Source organism: Musca vetustissima, unplaced genomic scaffold (genome assembly GCF_032173495.1).
Source record: "Musca vetustissima isolate MV318-11 ecotype Yass unplaced genomic scaffold, APGP_CSIRO_Mvet_v1 utg51507, whole genome shotgun sequence".
NCBI lineage: Eukaryota > Metazoa > Arthropoda > Insecta > Diptera > Muscidae > Musca > Musca vetustissima.
The window spans coordinates 52,173-72,828 of NW_026886123.1; the positions used below are offsets into that span (position 1 = coordinate 52,173).

Sequence of the window (20,656 nt, forward strand, 5' to 3'; positions counted from 1 at the left end):
AGAAAACTTGTGATCTACCCGTTGAATGTCTTCTGTTTAAATAAATTTCGTAGAACAAGTGAAAAAATCATAGTCTGTGGAGGATCTACAGATTCGTAATGAATGTATATAGGCATAATACAATAATACAAAACCTCTACTAGGTCTTCTGGCTATAGGAAACCTGCAGAAAGTCATCTGTCTATAAAAGACCTTGTAGAAGCTCTCGTGGCTATAGAAGATCTTCTGCTAGGTCTGTAGAAGGTCTTCTGTCCATAGAAGTTCATTTGTCTGCAGAAGACCTGTGTGGAAGACCATCTGCCTATAGGGAACTTTATATGGTATTCTGCCTGCAGGATCTTACGGTCTATAAAAGACCTCTATGAAGTCTTATATTTTATCTTATACTTATGTATATAGACCTGAAAAAAGTTTTATAACAACAGAAGACGGAAGGTCGTCGCCCATAGATGACCTTTAGAAGATATTTTCTCTAAAGAAGACCTCTTGAAATTATTTAATAAAGGAGATCTGTAAAGTTTTTGCTCATTCATAATCTATAAAAGTTTTTTTTTTCAATAAGAGAGTTGTAGGACATCTAGAAAAGATCTGCAAGCTGGTATTCTACTGAAGGTCTTTTTTGAGCGTATTTTTGATATATAAGATATATTTTATCGAATTAATTAGTTCTTCAGTAATTTCATATTAATTTTCTTTCCTCCCCCAGATCTCTTGATGTCCCACATTATGGTTGTACACGCATATCCAAGTTTGGATAGTTCACTGGAACGTAACCGACATGAACAGGAAAAGAAAATGGTGACAAAGTTGTATCAGGCCTCGACAACACTGACATGGTTCGGTGATGCATCCACAGTAGCCTCAGCGGCAAGGGCTGCTACCACCACATATGGAGGCGACGAAAAGACCCGATTACAAAGTGTTAGTGCCACAACGCAACAACCGATGTCAAATACCACACCTCTAACACCCGAAACCGAAATGTCAAACTTGAAAAATAATAACAAAAAACTTGCCGATGGTTTTGAAGATTATTATTACTATGATGATGAGGATGATAATAATGCCGATACGGATATTTCAGATAAAGTGAAACCTCTGCATCTGGAAGATGTAGAGGTGGAGGAGGAGGAACAAGAAACAAACCAGCAAAATGATGGAAAACAAAATGAAATGAAAAGATCGGCAGAGGATATGAGCAACATGAATACGGCTACCCTGTCGACAACCATGGCCAGTACACCCACAACCAATGTGAACGGCGGCAACAACAGCTCATCTCATTCCAATGGTGTGCGTAATCATAATAATTACACAAATTTTACAGAACCATTCCATGCCAGTGATGGTTCCAACAACACAATGTCACAAACGGAAGACTTCAATAATCCCTCCTCAGATAGTCGGCTAAAGGCCAACATAATGATGGCCTCAGCCTCAATTTTGGCCACCTCGGTTAATTCTTTATCGGCCCTCATTGCCAATAATGTTACACAACTGCCGCCGGGGACACCAAAAATCACAAGGCCATCATCACCACCAGGCGATTGGCTGCGAAGTATGGATGCTGCTGTTGCGGCCGTTTCACCGCCACCCTTAAGTGTAACAGCCACCGGCACCACCACCGAAGTTACCGATGACAAATTCCCATTCACTTTGGAAAATGTTCACAAATCTGAAGATTTGCGTCGCGATGAAAACGAACCACGACGCAGACAATCGAAGGGCCTATCGGCTGATTATAAACCGCCCGGTTATATCAATTATTCGCCGGAATCGAAAAATTTGCTGACACGTTCGGCCTCGACGACTGTCAATGATTATGACAGCGAAGAGAGTAATATATCGTCGGAAGCGTTGTCTGTACAGGTGAGTGAGTCGTTTTTGGGAGGGAAGGAAGGGTGCGGGGTTTGACTGAAGGCAAATTTTAGGACTTTTATGAGCAGAAGACCTTCTCAGTCGTTCTGAAGAAGACAGCAGATGTTCTCAAGACCTTCCAAGACACAAATACATTTTCAAGACTTCTAAAGAAATAAGAATTTCTCAAGACTTCTACACAAAGGAGATATTCTGCAGGTCTTCTATATACTTAAGGTCTTCTGAAGGAATCCTTCCTACAGGAGGCCTTCAACAGATCTTTTGTAACCAGCAGAACAAGATCTTCAGTAGGTCTTCCGAATACAGTTAAATTATTCATGACTTTGATAGGAGGACCTTTTATAGGTCGCCTATAGCCAGAATATCAGGACTTCCATAGACGGGAAATTTGCTAAGAGCGTCTTCCATAGGTAGAAGACCTTCTACAGTTATTCTACAGGTAATTTATAGGAAAAAGTCATACCGGTCTAATATAGTTAGAAGACGTTCCACAGATGTTTTGTAGACAGAAGATCTTCTACAGGTATCCCATAGTCAGAAGACCTTCTACAGATCTTCTATAGTCAGAAGACCTTGTACAGATCTTCTATAGTCAGAAGACCTTCTACAGGACTTCTATAGCCAGAAGACATTCTACATATCCTCTATAGTCAGAAAACCTTCTACAAGTCTCATATTTTTGCAGACCTTCTACAGGTATAGCCAGACTACCTTCTACAGGTATTCTATAGTCAGAAGACCTTCTACAAGTCTGACCTTCTACAGGTCTTCTATAACCAGAATACCTTCTACAGGTATTCTATAACCAGAATACCTTCTACAGGTCTTCTATAACCAGAAGACCTTCTACAAGTCTCATATTTTTCGCAGACCTTCTACAGGCCAGAATACCTACTGCAGGTCTTCTTTAGTCAGAAGACCTTCTATAGTCAGAAGACCTCCTATAGGTCTTATATAGCCAGAATACCTTCTACAGGTCTTCTATAGTCAGAAGACCTTCTACAAGTCTTACATAGCCAGAAGAAGACAGAAGATCTTCTACATACCGTTTTATAGGCAGAAGACCTTCTGCAGGTCTTCTATAGCCAGAAGACCTTCTACAGATCTTCTATAGTCGGAAGACCTTCTACAAGACTCATATTTTCCGCAGACCTTCTACAGGCCTTCTATAGACAGAAGACCTACTGCAGGTCTTCTTTAGTCAGAAGACCTCCTATATGTCTTATATAGCCAGAATACCTTCTACAGGTCTTCTATAGTCAGAAGACCTTCTACAAGTCTTACATAGCCAGAAGACCTTCAGCAGAAAACTTTCTACGGGTCTTCTAAAGCTCCAGAATACGTTTTACATACTTTTATAGGCAGAAGAAATTCTAAAAGACCTTCTACAAGGCAGAATATAGTTAGCAGGTTTAAAATACCTTCTACAAGTCTCCAATAGACAAGAGACTATGGTCAGCAAACCTTATTCAGGTCTATAAGCATACGATCTTCTTCAGGCATACTATATTATACATAATATAGCTCTTCCGTAGACAGAAGTCCCTGGACAGGACTTTTATAGAAAAAAGATCTTCCAGTGGCAGAAAACCCTCTACACGTACTTCACAGATGGTAGACGAAGTCCGGCATGAGACTTTATAATCAGGGAAACTTCTAAATGCCGTTATTGGTATTGATCTCATATTTACTGAGGACATTGTACTATCCCCTTATAAGCAGCACCTCTAGAGACGTGATATAAACCTTCTAGGAGATCATAAGTCCTTCTACAAATCTTCCAGAGCTCTTCCCGCCCATAAACATTTCCATCTTAAAGAATATCCCTTAAAATATGCTTCACAATTTTTTTTTTCAGCGCGCCTATTTCATGGATGTCGGTGCAATATCAGCAATCTGTTTTACAGTATTCGGTATCTGCTGTACAGTGGGTACCATAGGTATGGTTTTATATCGTCGTCGATTCTTAAATAAGCCTCAGGCATTAAGTGAGCCGGACTCCAGTGTTTATATCGACGATAGCACGATGCGTGTTAGTGTGAGTATCGAAAAAATCTATTTTTGAAAATAAAAATTTCACACCTTCCCTTTCTCTTCTATTCTTTCCTTGCAGGATAATTCAGATGAAATGTATAGCTTGGATAATGATTCGTTTTTAAATTCATTGGAGGCCATGACAATACAAAACTATTGGACCGATACTGTTAAACATACAAAGCTTTAATTACTAATATCTCCCCTAACCTATAAGAAATGTCCCCCCAAATTGTTTCCTTAGATTTTTAGAATTAATTTTACGTTTCCTTTTTGTAAAACTTAGTATATTTTTACTAGGTTTTCTCTTTAACTTTTGAAAAAAAATTATTATTATTATTAAAAAAAAACTATAGTTTAGGATACTTACTTAATGTATGTAGTGATACTAATACAATAAATACTTACACTTAACACACATCTACACTTACACAATAAAAATACACACGCATACACAAAAATACAATTAACACAAAACAAAACAAAAAAACATAATCATAGTTGAAATATTTCTAATTAATTTATTTCTTATTAAAAAAATGATACAAACACAAAAAGAAACAAATTGTTTAAATAAGAAAAAGTTATTTTTTAAATTATAAGTTACAAAAATGAAATTAAACCATTCCTTCCACACAAACACAAAACATTTTGAAAGGCATTATAAAATAAAGAGAAATTTAAAAAATAAAAAAAATAATTATTATTAATAAAGATTTAAGAAATCAATGTAAGAAAACAAATACAACAACAAAAAACAAATTATAAATTAATAAAGAAATTGATTTAAAAAAAAACAATAAACACAATTACAAATTTGAAAACTTTTGAATGATGTGTAGTCATCGAGGATGTATTAGATTGGAAGAGCGCTACTCTCGGATACTATTGTAACACTCAACAAAACGTAAAAATAAAAAGATACATAAAAAAATAGAACAACGTCATTAAGTTGGAAGTGGACAAACTTTTTATTCCCTCCACCATGAATTGAACATTTAAAATATATGTAATCGTTCGGGACCTATTATATGGCGGGTTTTTCCCTTGTAAATTTTTGGTAGGAAGATTTGAATTAAATTCAGAACCAAATTACAGCCAAATCGAATAGAATCCTAACCTAATCCTTAAAAAGTGGACGTAGATTGATTTTTTTTTTTTTTTTTGGAAGGATGAGAATTCAAAATACTACATTATGGCCATGTTGGTCGAAACTCCTCATTTTTATTTGAGTTTTGCTTGGTGGGGCGATGGTCATTGAATATTTTTTTATTTTTATAACCCAATATGCCTGATGGTGAAACGCGTCGCATAATGGTGGGAACGTGGGTTCTGACTTAAGGGAACCCCCCCCCCTTCTCGATTTTATTTTTTTAAGATTTTCAGTGGGCTGGTAAATCAATACCAATGCTTGTTAAGGTTTGTAACTTTACACATATACAATTAAAGATTTAAAAGAGAAGAAAAATAATTTACAACAAAATTTTGTTATTGTTTTGTTGTTGTTTTTTGTAATTAAAGAAAAGTCCTTATTTTTGATGGCGGGCATGATAACTCCTCACTGGAACATCGGAATCCGAAAATTCCAACGGTGTTAGAAAGAGTACATGTCTGGCTCTCGTATGAACTAGGATTATTGACTTCGCTCTAAAATTAACAAAATGGTGGACCTTTGAAAAAATATTTTTGGAAAATCGCCGATTTTTGACCAAAAACCAAGTTAAAAAATAAGGAAGATCTTCACCGATTGGATTTATCCTAGTTCATACGAGAGCTATACACTCCCAGAGAAACGTTGCAGAATTTGAAACCGATTGGATTATTAGTTTTTGAGTTATCGTGCCCGCCATTCGCAAAAAAATGTTTAGAGAAAAACGCGTTTAGAGTTTGAGAAGCCCTTCAGCCGTCACTTGATGCGGACACAATAAATCGGATATATCTTCAAGAGTTCTTGAGATTTTCACTTGAAATTTTGTAGAGACATTCCTTAATCAGTGTAGATTCGAATTATGTCAACAAAAATTTTGACCCCGAGAATGGGGGGGGGGTCCCCTTAAAAAAATTCAATGATCATCGCCCCTGCAGGAAAAACTCAAATAAAAATGAATTTTCTATAAGATAGTCACGTTACTTCAATGACCTGATTGATATTCTAAATTCTTTCCATCGGTCAATGATGCGAAACTTACCAAAATAGAAGGTATGGGAGTAGCATCAATTACTATATTGACTGCGGTCCACATCGATACGCTATGACCTGGAAACATAACATGATTACAATTAGGGCCGCTTGACAGATTAAGTCACCCGTCGTGAGACACTAATGCTTAGATCCTTGATAAATTCTGATGCTTTCATGAATGCTAAAAACGAATTAGCTTTTGTTTAGTTTGAAAGCTCATCACAAAAGACCCCCGCACCTGTCTCATCTTCCGGAGCAAACAAGTTCATTGGAACTATCCACATAAAGTAACGATGCGAACTAGGTGCAGTTCATTAGTTCCTGTAGTTCCATTTTTTGGTCTCGTTCCTTTTTGTGATATCGTTCATTTCATTGATCTCGTACGTTCTTTAGATGCTGCCACATTGTAAAAAATTAGCTCATAAATTTGCAGTTGAATTCTGGAGCTTCTGAATATTCTACTAAACATAGATTAACAACACGGAACCATATGAGCGAAAAAAAAAACAAAAAGAAAGGGAGAGAGTCAATGGAATTACCTATTATTCGGAACTATATGAAGTAAAGGAACTATATTAAAGAAGTAGTTCCTTTTTAAAAAGGAAAAGGAATTATTTCAATCGAGAAGTCTTGATATTTCCATGGGTCAGTTTGTTCTGTGAGGGTTTGTGGTCAATCATGGCAAAGACTTGACAACTAAGCCTGAAAAACTGATATCCACAGGTAATAACAAGGCTCCTTTCGAAAACAGTCGGTACCCGTAATGCAAACTGTGAAACATCAATGGGCTCGAAATTGCCTATCACCTCTACATTATGGAGGTCAGTTTAGGTGGGAATTGATCTAAGGCCTTATGTAGAATTGGCTATTTAGGGGCACCAAGTCCGCCTCCCGCGCAAAACCCCGTATTTAAAACGTTCTACAAGTTTTCTCTTTTTTGTTCATTCTCCAGGAATGCCATTTCGGTGAGAAATTTCGGATGACTTTATATGGGGTCTATTTCAAAACTGGGCGCCAAAGACTGGAAAACTCGAGTACGAACTTAAATATACCGACAATTAAGCGAGACCTTTGAATTGTGGTTGTTTAATGCATTTATTTGGAAACTCCAGCTAAGATCTTCTAAAAATACAGAAAATTTGGCGGAAGATTAAGATTGGTGTTATTTCCAAAAAAGTGGATCCATATCAAACATTTTCTGTAATTTTTTTTCTCATCCTCCAGGAATGCCACTTCGGAGGGAAAATTCGGGTAAGCCCAAAAACCAAGAGGTAATTCTATATGGGAACTATTTCAAAAGTGAGCCCATAGGCTGGAAGTTTTAATATATCCACAATTAGGCGGGACCTTTTTTATGGGAGGTACTTTAATAAAAATAAAAATTTTCTCTGCCTTAATCGGAAGTTACAACACCGTTTTGCGGGATATATTCGAAATACGATGTCCTAAAGAAATTTTTGACAATTTTACAAGAACTTCCTTCTTTATAGGGAACAATGGAAAAATATCACAATAAACGTGCAAAGAGGAAAAAAGGGAATTTTGAATCGAATCCCATGTCAAACAAGCGTGCGATGTTTTCACATGGTGATACATATTGATGTAAGGTGTTTGAAAAACTGTTGCCCATACTTCAGCTTGTCTATATGGATTCTCTCCTTCTCGGCTCGTCCATCAACATTGCTGTCAGTTCGTCTATAAAGACTCCCTTCAGCTCGTAACTACAAACTTCACATCACTTCTTCCTCAAAGCCCATCTTCAACTCGTCCATATAGACGCTATTCCGATTGTGAATTTCGAAAGATGTTGTTAATCACATTTTATTCCATTATAACGATTCTAGAGAGTCTGTAACTATTAGTTGTAATGGTAGTAGATCTATCTATAAGGCTCATAGGGTGAATATTTCCGAGATGTTTGGAGTTATACTGAAAATATTTTCAGCCATAAACTTGACCGAAGATCTTGTCTTTAAAGACTCACTTCAGCTCGTAGATAAAAATAGCCTGCAGTTATTAGTTCTAATGGTCTATAATGATGAACAGAGGCTATATTATGTGGGTTTGAAGTTCTGATTGGAACAGTTGAATATCTATGAAAGTCTTCAGCAGCGTGTCTGCCAGGAGCTGCAAGGTCCGCGAAACTAGCCTGAATATTTGGTGTTTGCCTATCGAAAAGCATAGTACGGGTGTTGGCTTATAGAGGGTAGTGTTCGGTTCGGAATGAATTTAAACCGCATTTACATTAAAACTTTTTACCGGGTCAACCTACTTCATGGTGATTTATTTGATATATACACAATACAATTGACAACTTAAACCCACTGGGTTAACGAAATCTGATACAAAGTAAACGTACTGTAATAGAGAACGCCATGACTTGTAAGAATCACGAAACTGTTTTTTTTTTTCAATTTTTCTTTTTAAAATATAAATGTTACCAGAACACATCCAACATTTTTACATGCCCCACCCAAAAATAATGAAAAATTGAAAAAATAATTAAATTGACATTAAAACAAAAAAGAAAAGAACTCAATTGTACAAAAACCAATATTACAAAATTCTTTTAATTTAAAATCATTCGTTTAATATCTATTTAAACCAATAACAAAAAAGTGGATTTTAATATTTATTAAAAAATTTAAAAAAAATAACTGTTATAGATCAATGTTGAATTCATAAATATTTTATTATTAGTTGTTTTAGTTGTTAAATATTATTTCGGCTAAAAATAAAACAAACGATAACATTTTAACGAATATTCGATTTGTGAATTAGTTTTTGTAAGAAAAAAAACAAGAAAACGATAATATAAATTAATATTAGTAACAGAAAATTAAAAAAAAACAATGGATATTAATTTAAATAAGGAATCACATCACAAGACATCTTTCTCATAACAAAAAAAATTATAAAAATAAAATAAATCTTTTAAAAGAACTAAATTATTAAATGTTTATCGTTTTAATTATGGGAAAGAGAAATATCAAAAAATTACGTTTTTTTTAATTCATTATCAAACCCTCAGCTCGCTTATAAATCCTCCTAGAATTGAATATATCCGGTCTATACATACTCCACATGCATTTTACTCTTCAAAATCTAAATATAGATTTTTCAAAATCCATTTAAGTGGAATATAGCCCATTGTGATAAAGACTAGGATGTGGAAAGTATATCATTGAGTATACAAATGATACAATCTCAGGTCGCCTGTAAAGAATATCTGATCGCTTTTTTAAAATTCAACGGCCTTTAAATAAAGACTCTCGGTCTTCGGGAGGCCTATAAGAAATGTTATTCAGCTCGGCTATAAACCCCTGTTCTTTAGTTTGTGTATAAAAACTTCAGATTGCTTTTAAATATTTCCAACCCTTTAACTCGTCCATCAACCAAGGCAGTCGGTTATACGAACTTCCAACCCACTCTAGTGTTCGATATACTTTCAGAAAATTTTAAACTGAAATATTTCAAATAATTTTCCATATTTTTCGTATTCAATATTGCATTTATTTTTTATTCGATTTTTTTATATATACAACGGTATAATGGTGGAAGCGGCTTTACAACCATGGGAACGCATAGCCTGGACACCGGAACAGGAACAGGTTATATATCGTGATTGGGGCCTATTTTACACACACAAACAACAATTGGACAAAGCTGTACATTATTATGACAAGTCGTTGGAACTGCAATCGGATGATCCGAAAGCGCTATATTTTCGAAGTCGTTGCAAGCGAAATATAGCCCAAACCGAAGGAGCATTGGATGATGGCCGAGCAGCATTGGGTATGAAAAGCAAAATCTGACAAAGTCGCAAAAATAGTTCGATATTTCGGAGCCGATATATTTATCTTAGCAGAGCTAAGTTGGAAGTTCGTTAGGAGCTCACGTCTGGCTGAGTTCGTTGGAGCTCTCCTATAGCTGAGCTCATTAGGACCCCATATATTGCTGAGCTCATTTGGAGCTTACATGTAACTGAGCTCATTAGAAGCTCACCTATAGTTAACCTCGTTAGGAAACCACCTATAGCTGAATTCATTAGGAGCTCGCCTATAGCTGTGCTAATAAGGAGCTCACCTATAGCTGAGCTAATAAGGAGCTCACCTATAGCTGAGCTAATAAGGAGCTCACCTATAGCTGAGCTAATAAGGAGCTCACCTATAGCTGAGCTAATAAGGAGCTCACCTATAGCTGAGCTAATAAGGAGCTCACCTATAGCTGAGCTAATAAGGAGCTCACCTATAGCTGAGCTAATAAGGAGCTCACCTATAGCTGAGCTAATAAGGAGCTCACCTATAGCTGAGCTCATTAGGAGCTCATCTATAGCTGAGCTCGTTAGAAGCTCACATATAGCTAAGCTCGTTAGAAGCTCACATATAGCTGTGCTCATAAGGAGACCACCTATAGCTGAGTTCATTAGGAGCCCACCCATAGCAGAGCTCATCTATAGCTGATCTCATTAGGAGCTCGCCTATAGCTGATCTCATTAGGAGCTCGCCTATAGCTGATCTCATTAGGAGCTCATCTATAACTGAGCTCATTAGCAGCTCTCCTATGGCTGAGCTCATCAGGACTTTCGTATAGCTGACCTCATAAGGAGCTTTCCTATAAATGAGCACTCCAATAGATGAGTTCAGTAGGAGCTCACATATTGCCGATATGATGAGCTATAGCTGAGCTCATTAGGAGCTCATCTATAGCTGAGCTCATTAGGAGCTCATCTATAGCTGAACTGATTAGGAGCTCATCTATAGCTGAGCTGATTAGGAGCTCATCTATAGCTGAGCTCATTAGTAGCTCGCCTATAGCTGAGCTCATCAGGACTTTCGTATAGCTGACCTCATCAGGAGCTTTCCTATAAATGAGCACTCCAATAGATGAGTTCAGTAGGAGCTCACATATTGCCCAGCTTATCAGGAGCTCACATATTGGTGAGCTCGTTAGCAGCTCACCTGTAGCTGACCTCGTAATAAGCTCACCTATAGCTGACCTCGTAATAAACACACCTCTGGCTGAGCTCATTAGAAGCTCACATATAGCTCGTTAGGAGCACACTTGTACCTGATCTCATTAGGAGCTGAACTATTGCTGAACTCGTATGAAGGTCACCTATGACTGAGCTCATTAGGTGTTCACCTGATAGCTCATTAGTAGCTCTCTTAAAGCTGACCTCGTTACCAGTTCACCTATAACTGAGCTTGTTAGTAGCTCTGCTATACATGAGCTACGAGCTCGGTCTTCAGCTCCTCTATAAAGACTTCCTGGCCTTCTGTTCGTTTATAAAACTCCTTGACCTTCAGTTTGTCTTTAAAGAACTTCCAGTTCGTCAATATAGACCTGATCTTCAGATCGCCTATAAAGACACCCTGAACTTCAGCTCGTCTATGAAGACACCCTGAACTTCAGCTCTTCTATAAAGACTCACCTATAAATGAGATCTCCTATAGCTGATCCCCTTAGCCGCTTACCTATAATATTAGTGCTTTTGCTGCTCGCCTATAGCTTAGCCCATAAGCTAAGAGATTCGCATTTTTATGCCTAATCTCATTTTTCCACATTTTTAAAATTGTCATTCTTACAGCTTTGGATGATTATAATGCTCCGCTAAATTTGGAGATATGTGACGCCTTGTACGAATTAAATCGTTTTGAAAATTGTAAAGTGGAATTGCACGATAACACACGGAAGTATTGTAACAAAAAAGTTACCGCATTTCTGAATCGGCTGACTGTAGTAAGTACGCCTGGTTACCAAAATTGAAATTCTGAGGTCATTAAAAATTCTTTGAACATTTGGCAGGTCGATGAAAATTTCAAAGATAATCTCGGCGACACTTTGGGTCCGTTTATTATAAAAAATGGCAAATATTTCGATGAGGTATTGGAGGCATATAAACGATCACAGCATGTCGATACACGTCCGCTATGGAAACGTATGAAGGAAGACGAGAAATGTGATGTTCTGAGTATTTTGGAGAAGGAGGTTAGTTCAAAAGGGGGTACCATGGAATATTTCTCATTTTAATTTATATATTTTTAATAGGAAATTCTATTGTCACCCCGTGAATTGGCACGCCGTCATCGTGCCTTCAAAGTCTTCAATCAAATCTATTTCAATAAAAGTTGGATAGACGTGTTGTTTCTGAAGCAGCTACGTGAAAATAAAAATCTTCTCTGGCCTCAATCGAAGGTATCCACCCCGTTTCTGCGTGACCTATGCAATACAAAATATGATGTGCTGAAGAAATTTTTGAAAATGTTACAAGCTCGCAGTCCCCTCTATACGGAACAATGGCGGAAATGTCCCAATAAACGCATCGGTTCGAAGAGGAAGGAAGAACACTTGAATCGTGTCCAATATCAAACTAGGCGGACAATGTTTTCACAGTTGCGTACAATACGTCGTCTCCGGGATGAGGGTGATATTGATGTAAGGTTTTTGGGAAATGTTTGTTACATTTAATTCGTATAATAGGTTATCCTTTGTGATAGCAATATTTCTTAAATCTGCGGAGACGTCCCAATCCTAATTGTCCCAAAGAATTTCTTTTTCAGACGGTATTTTAAAGATTCCCTTTAACTAATCATTAGACCTCGGATTTTGCATATTTGCATATTTTTTAATAATGAAGATATCGAAATTCTGATTGGACACAAATTCGTTTCAAATGATTTAGAATTATTTGAAGGGTTCATATTTTTTAATTTTTTGCATATTTGCATATTTTGCATATGCACAAGATATGCAAAAAATATGCAAAATATGCAAAAAATATGCAAAAAATATGCAAAATATGCTAGGTCACTATGCAATAAATATGCAAAATATATGCATAAAATATGCAAAATATATGCTAAAATATGCAAAATATTCAAAAAATATGCACGGTATGCTAGGTCGATATGCGATAAATATGCAAAATATCTGCAAGAATATGCAAAAAATATGCACGGTATGCTAGGTCGATATGCAATAAATATACAAAAATATGCAACATTTGCAAAAATATGCAAAATATATGCAAAATATATGCAAAATATGCAAAAGATATGCAAAAGATATGCAAAATATGTGCAAATATGAGCAACATATTTCCCATATGCAATCATTTTAATCAAAAAAAAAAGCATGGTAGTTTTCGAATTTGTGTGCGTTCTTTATTTTTAACCTATAGAAATCTAATTGTGTATGTATGCGTTTCATGGTTCAACTGTTAGATTTTTGGGGCATTATGAAAAATTTGCTAAATATATGTATAAAACATGCAAACATATATAGCCGTTATATGGCGATATACTAAAACGTGGACCGATATATCCCATTTCCAATACCAAACATCCTAGGAGTAATAATAATATATGTGCAAAATTTCAAAGTTCTATCTTTAATATTGCGACCTAGCATACCGTGCATATTTTTTGCATAATTTGCATATTTTTGCATATTTTGCATATATTTTGCATACTTTTGCATATTTTGCATATTTTTGCATATTTTGCATATATTTTGCATATCTTTTGCATATGTTTGCATATTTTGCATATATTTTGCATATTTTGCATATGTTTGCATATTTTGCATATATTTTGCATATATTTTGCATATCTTTTGCATATATTTTGCATATGTTTGCATATTTTGCATATTTTTGCATATGTTTGCATATGTTTGCATATTTTGCATATTTTTGCATATTTTGCATATTTTTGCATATTTTGCACATATTTTGCATATCTTTTGCATATTTTACATATATTTTGCATATTTTTGCATATGTTTGTATATGTTTGCAAATTTTGCATATATTTGCATATATGTTGCATATGTTTGCATATTTTGCATATGTTTGCATATATTTTGCATATCTTTTGCATATTTTGCATATTTTGCATATTTTGCATATTTTTGCATATTTTGCATATGTTTGCATATTTTGCATATATTTTGCATATGTTTGCATATTTTTGCATATTTTGCATATGTTTGCATATATTTTGCATATGTTTGCATATTTTTGCATATTTTTCCATATTTTGCATATTTTTGCATATTTTGCATATCGACAATGCATATTTTGTATATTTTTTGCATATATTTATCGCATATCGACCTAGCATACCGTGCAAATTTTTTGCATATTTTGCATATTTTTTGCATATTTTGCATATTTTTTGCATATTTTGCATATTTTTTGCATATTTTGCATATTTTGCATATTTTTTGCATATTTTTTGCATATTTTGCATATTTTTTGCATATTTTTGACATGACCCCAAATATCGATCAATTAAAGCATGAAACGCCTAAATACAAAATTTGAGTCCAATCGGATAAAGCATAAAAAATATGCAAAAATCCGAGGTCTACTAATCATTCGTATAGATTTCGGTCTTCAGTTTCTAATTTTCAGGTCTGCATTTGGCCTAGAAAGTCACTCTAACCTTGATCGTCCATATACACTCCCTGACCTTCCGCTGTATTCCCTAATCTTCAGCTCGACTATAAAGGATCCCTAACCTTCAGTTCGCCCATATACACTTCCTGACCTTCAAATCGTCCATATACACTCCCGGACCTTCCGCTGGACTCCCTAATTCCTTTCAGATTCGTCTATATAGACTCCCTGAACTTCAGCTCGCCTACAAAGACGCCCTGATCCTCAACTCGACTCGAATTCCCTTGTCAAATCTCCTGGCCTTCAGCTTCAACTCCCTGAACGAGCTAAAGGCCATGAAGTCTGATCTTCAGCCCGTCTACACAGACTTCCTAACCTTCAGGTCGGTATTAAGTTCATCTATAAAGACACCCTGGCCTTAAGCTCGTCTTTAAAGATTCACCTACAGATTGACTACAAAGACTCCCTGACTTTCAGCTCGGCTATAAAGGCTCCCCGATCTTCAGGGCCTTCAGCTCGTCTATGAAGACACCCTGACTTACAGCTCGTTTAAAAGACTCCCTTAACTTCAGCTCGTCTATAAAGACTCCCTAACCCTACCCTCGTCTATAAAGACTCCGTGGCTTTCTGCTCGGCTATAAAGACTTTCTGACCTTCAGGGTCTTGAGATCGTCTGTAAAGACTCCCTCACCTTCAGCTCGTCTATGAAGACACCCTGACTTACAGCACGTCTATGAAGATACCCTGACTTACAGCTCGTTTAAAAGACTACCTGAACTTAAGTTCGCCTATAAAGACTCCCAAACCCTACCCTCGACTATAAAGACTCCGTGGCCTTCTACTCGGCTATAAAGACCTTGAGGGTCAGGAGCTCGTCTATAAAAATTCCCTGGCATTCATCTCGTCTATAAAGACTCCCTGAACTTCAGCTCTTCTCTAAAGACTCCCCGAACTTCAGATCGTCAATAAAGACTCCCTGATCTTCAGCTCTTCTCTAAAGACACCCTGATCTGCAGCTCTTCTCTAAAGACTCCCTAACCTGCAGTTCGTCTATAAATACTCCCTGAACTTTTGCTTGCCTATAGAGACTTCCTGAACTTCAGGGAGTCTTTATATAAATACTTCCCGATATTCGGCTCGTTTATATGGCCTTCAGCTCCACTATAAGAATCCCCTGACCTTCAGCTCGGCTATAAAGACCCCTTGGCCTTTACCTCGTATGTAAAGACTTCCTTAAAAATTAATCCTTTTCTTCCCAACGCAATCTGACCTGACCTTTTTCAGAAACTCTCCAAATATGTTGAAGAAGTAATGGGCGATTATGTCGTCCTCAAGACTCAACGTGTAATGCCTTGGAAATTTGAATTTATCAATGAGGTATACAACATCCTGGCTCTGGCCCATGCCGATGGTTATACCCTAATGGATGATATTTTAGAGACACATGGCAAGGAACGACTTCTGCGTCTGTTACGAATGCCCACCGACAAATATAAAGATATTGTGCAATTTGTGTTTGGTGATAAGTCCACATATCGAGAACCCGATGCCCCAGACTATAGTTTGATTGCCTACAAGTAAGATGCATAATTTAAGACATAACCTGAAATATATTTAGATTATCCTTTTTTTAGGAAATTTTTACCCCGTCTGGAGAAGCGTATGATTTTTGCACGTTACTCGATAGAGAAATGTTATTTGCTGCATGAAATTGCCCGGGCCCATTTGAAACAGAGTCATTTTGATGAATGTTGTTCGTGGGCACGTAAAGCCATTGAGGGTAAGATTGGGATAATCAGAAGAACTTTCATAATAATAACTCTTCGCCCTCTCTCTCTCTTCTTCTTCTCATCAACATTAGAATCGAAAATCTGCAATAGCATTATCTGGCAATTTGTCAGCATAATGCTCATTGTTAAAGCTCACGCCGCCCTACACAAAATCGAACGTGGCAAAGAGGCCCTAGAGGAGGCATTATCGGTTGCTCAACGTTTACATAACGCCCGCCTCTGTTCTTTTATTGAATTTTGTCTGGCCATCAATGAAGAAGAGATCGCCTTAAAGAAACGCTCTCAATCATTGGAATCGGTACGCAAACGTCGTAGTCGTGTCTCGTTGGGTAGTCGTTATTCGATGCAATCGAAAAATAGTACCGAAGATAATGCACCTTCATCATCGGTCGCTGGAGGTGGGGCATCAGATGGTGGTGCTGGCGATGGCATGTAAATACTGAATTTCAATTTCGGAAATTTCGATTCAATGTAACTCAAATCAAATTTACGACGGGAAATATTAACTTTTTTAAATTTCTGGAAATAAATAATGCTAAATTTCTTTTTGGATATTTTTAAAAAAACATATATTTTTATGTGGCTCATCTATACAGACTTCGTTCTCATAAGCTTGTCTAAAAAGGTTCCCTGACTTTCAGCTCGTCTATAAAGACTTCCGCTCGTATATAAAGGCCTTTTGATTTCAACTCGTCCATAGAGATAGCTTGGCCCTCAGTTTCTCATTTAAAATAATCCATACCTTCAGCTCATCTATAAAACCTTCCTGACATTCGGCTCGTCTATAAAAAATCCTTGATCATCTGCTCGTCTATAGAATCCCATTAAAGTCGTCTATTAAGACACCCTTCAGCTCGAACAAAAAAACTCCCATATCTTCAGCTCGTCCAAAAACCCTACCTTATATCCATAACCTCTAAAAAGACTCCACGATCTTCAGCTCGTCTAAAATGACTCCCCGATTTTCAGCTCATCTAAAATGACTCCCTGATCTTCAGCTCATCTTTAAAGATTCCCTGATCTTCAGCTCCTCTGTAAAGATTACCTGATCTTCAACTCGTATAAAAAGACTACCTGATCTTCAGTTCGTCTAAAAAGATTCTGATTCAGCTCATCTAAAATGACTCCCTGATCTTCAGCTCATCTTTAAAGATTCCCTGATCTTCAGCTCATCTTTAAAAATTCCCTGATCTTCAGCTCCTCTGTAAAGATTCCCCGACCTTCAATCTTCAGTTCGTCTTAAAAGATTCTGACCTCCAGCTCTTCTGTAAAGACTCCGTGACCTACAACTCGTCTAAAAAACTCTCTTATCTTCAGATCGTCTGCAAAGACTCACTGATCTTCAGCTCGCCTAAAAAGACCCACTGATCTTCAGCGCGCCTGCAAAGACTCCCTGACCAGCAACTCACATATAAAGATTCTCTTCAGTTCGTCGAAAAAACTCCTATTTCAGCTCGTCTATAAAGACCTCCTGACCTTCTGCTCGTGTAAAAAGACTCCATGATCTTCAGCTCGTCTATCAAGACTCCCATACCTTCAGTTCGACTATATAGACTTCCTGACCTCTCCCACATGTTCAGCTCGGCTATAAAGACCCGAGCTGAAGATCAGGGTAGAAAGTCCCTGAACTTCAGCTCGACTATAAAGACTTCCTGACCTTCTTGTCTAAAAAGACTCCCTGACGTTCATCTCGCCCATGAAGACTCCTTGATCTTAAGTTCGTTTATACAGACAGCTTGATCTTCTGCTCGCCTAAAACTACTCCCTGAACTTCAGCTCGTCTATAATGTCTCCCAGACCTTCAGTCGACTATATAGACTTCCTGACCTCTCCCACATGTTCCATCAAAATTTTCAATATTTATAAATGGAATATAAAAAAGTTTCTATGAAATTGGGCCTTCTGTTCGATTGAGATGAGGTTTAAAAAGTATTCAACATTTTGACCCATTGTGAGGGGTACTAGAAGGAGGGGACCAATAAGTCCCATCTTCCATATTGTTGAACAGATAGGGTTAATTCAAATCGGATAGTCCGCTGGTATGATATTGTAAAATTAATTTTCAGTAAAATTGTGACAATTTTATGAGGGAGGTACCAAAACTCTTTTGAATCACAAAATCAGCATTCCCATCTCTGCCAACCACACAAGTGTTTGATATTAGAAAGCAAACCTTCATATAAAATTCTTACCTTGAAAAAAAACTCATGTTCCACCATTTCCTTTTTTCTCCTAAGCACACGACCACAATGGTGATCAAACGACGACGGCGATTGCTACGACAACGATTGTTCCGACGACGACCGAGGCTGAGACACGAAAAACGTAAACAGAAGAATTCGCAAAATGACCACTTACCTAAACAAAGAAGAAAAAATGGTAGCCCAATTTTATATCACACAACAAACGCAATAAAATTAACAGTTTTAATAACAATAACTAGGATTCACTGAGTTGGTTAAATTGATTATAACAATTTGCACATGATTGATCAGTAAATTATTTGCCGAAATTAAAGAAAACACGACTCGCGAAATTGCCGACAATAAACCAATCGCGCCCGGCTTTCGTGAGAACACAAAACAACTGAAGAGAACATAATTGTAGAGTTGCCCTCATCAATGTAATTAGATTAAGAAAAAAGGGGTGATGGTGGATCTATGTTATTGGTTTTAGACCCCATGTTTCGTTGAACCAAACACGTTTCCTACAATTTGGAGTCGATTTACAAATATCCAGCCAGAAACAAAGACAGCCAGATAAACAGACGAACATCTATCAGTCTGAGTGTCTGGCTGCCTGGTGGGGACGATAACTCTCGAAGAGATTAACGAATTTCATCCAAACATTGCACATCGTAATATTCCTCTCAAGCTTAAATCAAGTTCGAAGATGGAGAATATGGTTCCACTGCTATTGGTACCTCCCTCACAAAATGGTCAAAATTTTGCAGAAAATTAACTATCCGATTTGCACAACCTTATATTTTAATCATGCGAATTTATTCTTAAATGATGAGACTTTTTGTCGCATTCCTTCTAGTTGCTGAAAATAACGTTTGTAATATAACCGTGCCTGTCAACATCAACGAACGGAATGTCCAATTTCATCGAAACTTTGCACATAGTAATCAGCGTTATTCTGAACATCAATTCCCCGTGTATTTGTTCGCATTTCCCTTTAATGTTATTCTGAACAACAACTCGAAGAGATTTTTTCTCGTTTTCACTTTCCCGGGTGGCGTAGGATAGATGCCAAGCAACGACCCTAATTGCCTGGTAATGGCATTCAAATTCTGCATATTTTTAGTCCCACCGTCGGAAAATTCAGCCTCCATGAAGAAACATCCGACAACGGCATGAGGTTGATTGACTTCGCGGCAGCAAAAAACATAGTAGTTAGAAGCAACACATGGCCACCTAGATTTCTCCTGATCAAGCAACGAGAAATCAAATTGATCATGTTGTGATAGGCAGAAGGATTTCGTTCAGTGTTTTAGACGTTAGATCGAACCGTGGAGCGAATATCGATTCGGACCATTACATTGCAGCAGTCATGTTTAGCACTCGTCTAAATGTAATAGCAAAGGTGCGATCTAACTCAACACGATGGCTGCAAACACAACAGATAGCAGAAAGCCTACTCCGCTCCTCTTACCCACCTGCATGACGAATACACTCCTTTTCCCGATAATATCATAGAAGCGCACAATGGCAAATAATTTTCCACTCCCTGCAAAATGCAACAAAAGCAACACTTGGGTACCAAAGACCGTAATGCTACTGATGTGAAAAACGCAGCGTATAGGGCAACCATGCATACAGGAGCAAAACGTAATGTGATGGAGAATTATCGGCAGAAAATGAGAGAGGAGAAACGTTTTTTTTTTTCAAAAAATAAGAAGAAAGAACAAGAAAAACGCGAGGGTGAACGACTGAAGCCAATGGTCAATGATATTATTGGGTCATACCAATGCAGCTTCAGACCTGGCAAATCCACCATAGACCAGATTTTCACTCTGCGCATTCCTGCAAAATTAAAACGGCTATGCAGTATAACTTTAACCTCTCGGAGCCCTTCAATACCGAACCATTTAACATTCTGCTGGAAAAGGTCACTCTGTACACTCTGTACAGCAAACAACACTTGTTACTCTCCTACGCCGATGACATCGCTATAATGGGTTGAACAAATTGAAAAAAAAAAAGTCTGGCAAAGTGGATCTGGTAGTAAATGTCAAAGAACAAGTATGGTATCAACGCGCAAGACGTCCAGTAGACTCGAAACTTGAAAACTACAGCTTCGAGGTAGTCAACGATTTTATACATCTGGGTACCGCTATAAATAAAACTGATGACATCAGGGGGT

The 20,656-nt window shown here is 37.2% G+C and overlaps 2 protein-coding genes across 2 annotated transcripts; both read left to right on the forward strand.

Annotated features, from left to right (window-relative positions):
- Positions 1-945: 945 nt before the first annotated feature.
- On the forward strand, positions 946-4,120 carry LOC133333603 (uncharacterized). The gene is made up of 3 exons (XM_061541914.1): positions 946-1,869; positions 3,737-3,916; positions 3,992-4,120. The coding sequence occupies exons 1-3, from the start codon at positions 946-948 to the stop codon at positions 4,100-4,102; spliced, it is 1,215 nt and encodes a 404-aa protein (XP_061397898.1). The 3' UTR covers positions 4,103-4,120.
- Positions 4,121-9,645: 5,525 nt separating this feature from the next.
- On the forward strand, positions 9,646-16,724 carry LOC133333604 (uncharacterized). The gene is made up of 7 exons (XM_061541915.1): positions 9,646-9,889; positions 11,685-11,836; positions 11,903-12,085; positions 12,146-12,532; positions 15,783-16,075; positions 16,133-16,278; positions 16,360-16,724. Exons 1-7 carry the CDS (start codon positions 9,646-9,648, stop codon positions 16,722-16,724), a joined length of 1,770 nt encoding a protein of 589 aa, XP_061397899.1.
- Positions 16,725-20,656: the final 3,932 nt, after the last annotated feature.

What these genes read in the sequence shown, in the direction of transcription:
- LOC133333603 (XM_061541914.1), top strand. Translation starts at nt 946, where the DNA reads ATGTCAAATACCACACCTCTAACACCCGAAACCGAAATGTCAAACTTG. An exon ending in CGGAAGCGTTGTCTGTACAG is followed by an intron (nt 1,870 to 3,736) that starts GTGAGTGAGTCG and finishes TTTTTTTTTCAG; the next exon opens with CGCGCCTATTTCATGGATGT. An exon ending in ATAGCACGATGCGTGTTAGT is followed by an intron (nt 3,917 to 3,991) that starts GTGAGTATCGAA and finishes CTTTCCTTGCAG; the next exon opens with GATAATTCAGATGAAATGTA.
- LOC133333604 (XM_061541915.1), top strand. Translation starts at nt 9,646, where the DNA reads ATGGTGGAAGCGGCTTTACAACCATGGGAACGCATAGCCTGGACACCG. An exon ending in TTCTGAATCGGCTGACTGTA is followed by an intron (nt 11,837 to 11,902) that starts GTAAGTACGCCT and finishes AACATTTGGCAG; the next exon opens with GTCGATGAAAATTTCAAAGA. An exon ending in TATAGTTTGATTGCCTACAA is followed by an intron (nt 16,076 to 16,132) that starts GTAAGATGCATA and finishes TCCTTTTTTTAG; the next exon opens with GAAATTTTTACCCCGTCTGG.